This window comes from Saprolegnia parasitica, assembly GCF_000151545.1.
Source record: "Saprolegnia parasitica CBS 223.65 unplaced genomic scaffold supercont2.71, whole genome shotgun sequence".
NCBI lineage: Eukaryota > Oomycota > Saprolegniomycetes > Saprolegniales > Saprolegniaceae > Saprolegnia > Saprolegnia parasitica.
The window spans coordinates 174,528-180,131 of record NW_012156465.1 but is presented as its reverse complement, the minus strand read 5'-3'; the positions used below and the strand labels follow the sequence as shown (position 1 = coordinate 180,131).

The 5,604-nt window shown below is 60.6% G+C and overlaps 5 protein-coding genes across 5 annotated transcripts in view; 2 read left to right on the top strand and 3 right to left on the bottom strand.

Moving 5' to 3' along the window:
- On the top strand, nt 1–1,061 carry SPRG_11891 (ATP synthase subunit). The gene is made up of 5 exons (XM_012350941.1): nt 1–189; nt 241–350; nt 394–550; nt 608–858; nt 906–1,061. Exons 1-5 carry the CDS (start codon nt 97–99, stop codon nt 973–975), a joined length of 681 nt encoding a protein of 226 aa, XP_012206331.1. The 5' UTR covers nt 1–96; the 3' UTR covers nt 976–1,061.
- Nucleotides 988–2,239, bottom strand: SPRG_11890 (hypothetical protein; the record flags this gene model as incomplete). The annotated part of the gene is made up of 5 exons (XM_012350940.1): nt 988–1,276; nt 1,323–1,433; nt 1,490–1,751; nt 1,803–1,909; nt 1,961–2,239. 5 exons carry the CDS (start codon nt 2,237–2,239, stop codon nt 1,067–1,069), a joined length of 969 nt encoding a protein of 322 aa, XP_012206330.1. The 3' UTR covers nt 988–1,066.
- Nucleotides 2,240–2,796: 557 nt separating this feature from the next.
- Nucleotides 2,797–3,487, bottom strand: SPRG_11889 (hypothetical protein; the record flags this gene model as incomplete). The annotated part of the gene is made up of 3 exons (XM_012350939.1): nt 2,797–3,015; nt 3,060–3,159; nt 3,252–3,487. The coding sequence occupies 3 exons, from the start codon at nt 3,485–3,487 to the stop codon at nt 2,797–2,799; spliced, it is 555 nt and encodes a 184-aa protein (XP_012206329.1).
- Nucleotides 3,488–4,070: 583 nt separating this feature from the next.
- On the bottom strand, nt 4,071–4,745 carry SPRG_11888 (hypothetical protein; the record flags this gene model as incomplete). Its single annotated transcript, XM_012350938.1, has 1 exon — nt 4,071–4,745. The coding sequence occupies one exon, from the start codon at nt 4,743–4,745 to the stop codon at nt 4,071–4,073; it is 675 nt and encodes a 224-aa protein (XP_012206328.1).
- A 385-nt stretch (nt 4,746–5,130) lies between these two features.
- SPRG_22288 (hypothetical protein) overlaps nt 5,131–5,604 on the top strand; it is a gene marked incomplete at both ends in the record, with an annotated part of 851 nt that continues 377 nt past the window's right edge. Inside the window, one exon of the mRNA XM_012350946.1 lies at nt 5,131–5,541. Within this exon, the coding sequence (XP_012206336.1) occupies nt 5,131–5,541 (411 nt within the window). The remainder of the gene's footprint in view (nt 5,542–5,604) is intronic.

Below are 5,604 nucleotides of genomic sequence, written 5' to 3'. Positions count from 1 at the left end.
CGAAGCGATCGATGGCGTTTTCGTATGGGGCGGGTTCCCAGCCTCTTGTCTTAGTCATTTTCCAAGGATCCGGCTTGCCGCGCGAAGACGACGACGATGAACTCGAGCGATGCGGACCGCCAAATCAAGCAGATGGTGAACTTCATCTTGCAGGAAGCGCAAGAGAAGGCCAACGAGATCCGCATCAAGGTACCTCGCGTCGGCGACGTCATGGCCAGCGCGGCGAAATGACCTTGGTAGACGGAGCATGATTTCAACCTCGAGAAGCAAATGCTCGTGCACAACGCCAAGGTCAAGATTCAGGAAGAGTACGCGCGCAAGGAAAAGGAACGCGAGATCAACAAGCGCATGTACACGCCGTGGTTGTAAATGGCGATTGACACGCACGCGTAGCGCCCGCTCGGCCGAGATTGGCGCGTCGCGCCGCAAGAAGATGATTGCCCGCGAAGAGCTCCTGCAGTCGCTTATCGCCGAGGGCAAGGCGCGCTGCGGCGAGGTCGCCCAGCACGAAGGCGCGTACCGCACGCTGCTCCGCGACCTCTCGGTCCAGGTACACATACATCACCACCGTCTCATCGTCATTCTATCGTCATCCTATGCTCCGTAGGGCTTGATCAAGCTCCACGAAACCGAGGTCATGCTCGCGGTCCGCAGCAAGGACGTGCACATGATCGAGTCGTTGGTCCCGGAGATCGCGGCCAACTATGCTGCCATCATGAAGCAGGAAGCTGGCGTCGACATGCACACCAAGCTCACGGTCTGCAAAGATGAAAAGCTCATGCCGCCCTCGCACAGCGCCGGCGGCGTCACGCTCGTCGCCAAGAACGGCAAGATCGTGTGCGACAACACGCTCGACACGTACGTTTCGACAATCCAAGCAGAGAGATGATGATGGACATGTCTAGGCGCTTGATGACGGTCAACTACGACGAGAAGCCGACGATCCGCAAGATGCTCTTCCCCGAGATCAAGTAGACACCTCGACGCTCATGTCTTAAGACGCAGCCTCTACTTCGTCTCTTCTTGCGTGTGTTTTTTAGTCTTTCAACGCGCTTGCTATCTACAACTAGACCAAGTGCAGCTCGCTCAGGACACTGCTGCACTTGGCGTTGACCTTGACCGTCGCAAGGCCGTCGCCGCGCGTCGGGCCAATGTTGACAATCCCGATCGGCACGTGGGCGTCTTTGGCGCGGAGGAGGAAGCGGTACCCCGAGAACACATGCAGCGAGGACCCGAGCACCAGCATCGCGTCCGCTGTGTCGACGTCATGGTAGATCTACTGCACCGCGTCAGCGTCTTTCGAGGTAATGAATGAAGATGACCTGCTGCACGGTAGCCGGCGCGACCGAGTCGCCAAAGAAGACGACGTTGGGCTTGTAAAACCCGATGCGACATAATGGGCAGTGGGCCACATGGAAGAGCCGCTCCATCTCCTAGTAATAGCCAACAAAGCGTCGAGTCCTGCGGCTATCTTGCAGAGTCGTCGTACGGTCGAGAGGTACATGTCGGCGTCCGGTCGCACTTGCATGGCATTTGCCAGCGTCTCGTTGTCGGCCTGCACCTTCTCGACAAACCCTGGGTTGAGGGCGTCGAGGACGACCTGAAAGTCTTCGCGGGCCATCGCGGGCGCGTCGCACGCCGGGTTCATGCAGCGCACTTCGTCCATGGAGCCATGGAGCTCAATGACGTCGCGTGCGCCGGCCTTCTGATGCAGCCGGTCGACGTTTTGCGTCACGATGCGAACGTCGCCCCTGCACACCGACTATGAGACAAGGAGGAGGAGGAGGAGGATTGGGCCGTACCGCGAGTCGTGCTGCCACTGCGCGAGGACGACGTGGTTGGCATTGGGCTGCGCGCCTTGCCACTGGTGGCGGGCCATGTAGTTGCGCGCCCAGTACCGCTGCCGCACCTAGTGCCATGTGTGCGCCTTACGAAGATAGGACGAGAGATACAAGCGTACGGCTTCGTGGCTCATAAAGTCGCGGTGCTCGATCGGCTTGTGGTTGGAGCGGGCGTAGAGCCCGACGCCTTTGGAGCGGTAGTCGGGGATCCCGCTCTCGGTCGAGATACCCGCGCCTGTGAGCACGACGACCTTGGATGCATGATACAGCATCTCTTGCAGCTTGCTCATGGCGTCGTCGTCCGGCGCCTCGTGCGCGGGCACGTACATGGAGAAGCAGCGTCGGCCCCGCGCGACCTTGCGCACCTGCAGCATGAGTCCGGATGCCGAGATCCGCATACAGTACGACGCGACCCACCGAAGGCCCGGGAAGCCACGTGCAGCCCTACCCCTGTTGCCGCTGCCATCAACCGGCCTGCGTACTAGTAGTACCTAGGAGGGAGGCTGCTTGGTGTCATGGTAAAGAGGCGTCACGATGGAGGTAGTGCTGCCGCTTTCTGTTGCCAAAGACTGCCAGATCCCTGGACGCGCGTACACCGGTGCACCACGCAGATCCATAGCATGCACAGGTGCATTGTCCCAGCCTCGTCGTGAATGCACAAAAGCTGTCTTGCAATTGGACCAGGATGTCTTTTGAATGGTAGACGTCCGACGCTGGATGGCGAGCGGTGCGCGGTGGTAGGAATACGTGGCACTCTCTCGCGCCTCCGACGGCGTCGAGAAACGTCTCGAGGTAATCGCGCATGGCCATGACCGGTTCGCTCGACGATTCGAACAGTGTAACGAGGTCTTGTGGTCCACAGGACAAAAGACAATCTGTGCACAAGAAGGAATGTCTTGAGACGGGACGGTGCCCGCGTTTTACTCACGCTAAACCCGAGGTAGTCAATGTCGCTTCAGTGCCCGACGACCGCCGCGGACGCTGCCTGGAGCCTGACCGCGACACGGTCCATGCCCATGCGCAACGCCGTCGCAAGCGCTTCGTTCGCATCGCCTTCATTCCGGTTTTGCCGCAGGAACGCGACAACGTGAACATGGCCCGCCATCGCCGCCCACGTCAGCACCCGCTGCGTGCACGGCGCGTTGGCCGCAGGCAACACGCGAAGCGTCTCGATCTCGCCATTGCAAAGTCCATTGCATCAGGCGGCACGGCCTCTACGAGCGGCAGCACGTAGGCCACGACAGAGCGACCGACTGCCTTCGCGTCGGTGGCGATCAAGGAAGCGGACGACGTCGAGGTGGCCGCGCATGGCTGCGTCCTCGATCGCCCGATGTGAACATCCTTCATGCCGCTTCGCGTGCAGCAGCTGCACAATGCCAACGTGCCCGTGCGCCGTCCATGGCTCGCGACGCGCCACCTTTCTCTCGGTGCGTGTGGAGGAAGTCGACGATGTTCTGGTGCTTAGTGGTGCTCGCCGCGTTCAGTGCCAGTGACGTGCAGCCTTCGTGTCGGTGGTAATGCAGAATCCCGAGAAGGTCGCCGTGCTTGGCCGCAGCATCCATCGCGTCCACCGTGCAAATCTCGCGTCGGTGGTCGTGGAGGAAGCGGACGATCGCAATGTGCCCATGCTCGGCCGCCGCGTTCATGGCCCAGACCGAGCAGGTACATATACCCGGTAAGGTGAAGGAAGAGCAGCGCGCCGAATTGACCAGTGGCCACCACATAGTCCATCACATTCATGGAGACCGCTGAGGGCGACGACGATGGAGCTGTTGTGAAGCCCAGACGTCGAGCGGTGGCGCGATACGCAAGCACGCAGCGCGGCACCCGAGCCAAATTGAGCCGATGCGAACGAGCTTGTTGATTTGGCGCAGATGCACATAAACGTGACCAAGAGAGGCTGTGGAAGGCCATCGTGGAAGCATGTGATGAGCCCGACCACGTCGCGACTTGAGAGCACGGTCGTCATGACGCAAATGATGTCGTGGGCTATCGGTGAGAACGCTAGCGCTGGTACTGTTGTCGTTGGTACCGTTGTCGTAGACCGGTGGTGCAGGCGTCTGCAACGTGTTGCTGGATTGTAGGAGACGAGGCTCGAACCCACGACAACGACACAGATCTTGGGTGTGTTCGTGCATGCGAGAAGACGGCAACCATGGCGACCACACGCGGCTACCCCAATCGAACAAACTCTCTTGCATCACGTAAACGCTACACACTGTATGGGAGCTACGACCCAAGGTTGCACGTCGACCCTTCTACGAGTTTCTGCAGCGTCGGCGCAGCCTCGAGGCGCAGACAGCTGAGACCGTCTTTCGACTCGATCGAACACGTACTGGGCAGCGACACGCGGCTAGAAAAGTAGGGTGCGTGCAGCACCATGGTGTGGTACTCACCGTTCTCGCCGCAGACGTCGACGCCGTCGGAAGCGTGGAGGGCGCACAGATCTCGCAGTGCTTCGCGCGTGATGCGTCGCCCGAGCCACGCGGCAGCATCTCGGAACGACGCTTCCTTGACGCACGAGAACACGACGTGAAAGTCGCGCTCAAGAACGAGGTGCATTAGCGCTTCTCGCGGCCGTTGCCAGAGCGGCGTGAGGATCGCCATGCCCACGGCCGCGCACCGATCGGTCATATAGTTGCTCGTGCTCGTGCCAATGAAGTCAATGTCGCCCGTGACGAGGCACTCGATGCCATGGTCGTTCTGCAGGCGTCGCAGCGCGGCCTCGTAGCTGCCATTGTAGTCGGGCGGGCGGATCGTGAGGAAGATATGGCGCAGCCCGATGGCCGCCGCCTGCGCCTCCATGAGCGGGATCGGGTGGGCGCGGAAGCTCGGGTTCTCTGGCGCGAAGGTCACGAGAAGCGCAACGTCGTGGCCGCCAGCCTTGGCCTCGTACAGCGCCATCGCGCAGTCCTTCCCGCCTGTCCAGGACACGGCAGATCGCATCGCGAAGTCCGGATATGATCCTGCATATCCGGATGGGGGCGTGTGGCGTCGGTGGTATATTCACTTTGGAAGGTTTTTTATGGTGGTGTCACATACTGGTACCTTCGCAGCACGCTTGTGCGTTTCGAGAGCATATCACGCCAGCCACAAACACCGCGCCTAGGATCAGTTGCTCGATAGCTCAACCCCTTCTGGGCGGATCGATTCTGGTGGCTGCTTGCAACAGCCGACCGCACGTATTTACCACCAATCAAACACGGTGAAATAAAGAGTGTGAAAAACTCGTGAATATATAAAGTCTCGGAGGCTTCGCCCTGCCAGCAGCTTCCAGATTTCGACCAGCATGAGCCGCGTCCTCGTGCTTGGCAGCGCCCAAGTGGGCAAGAAGCATATCGTCGAGGCCGTCGTCGCCGCAGGCGGAGCGCAGGATGCTGCCGAGTGGGCCAAGGCCGATGACCACGCCGTGCTTGCGCACACGCTCGTGACCAAGTACTACTCGGCGCCGATCGCGTTCCACGTGCCCGAAGCGGCGCACGACGTACCAGAGGACCTTTCGCCGTACGAAGGCCTGCTGCTTGTGTGGGACGCGACGCAGAAGGCCTCGTGGAGCCATGCGCAGTCGGTCATGGAGGCCATTGCGTCGCGAGAGCATGGCCTCGAGGTGCTGGTCGCCGTCGCCAACCGCGCGTCGCCCGACATGGTGCTCGAGAACATGAACGACTGCTGCTTGGAGCATGGCTTTGAGCACATCGCTGTAAGTCGCGGGGCGTCGAGCGCGGCTGCAGGAAGCGAAACTTCTGGCACCGATCGTCTCGTC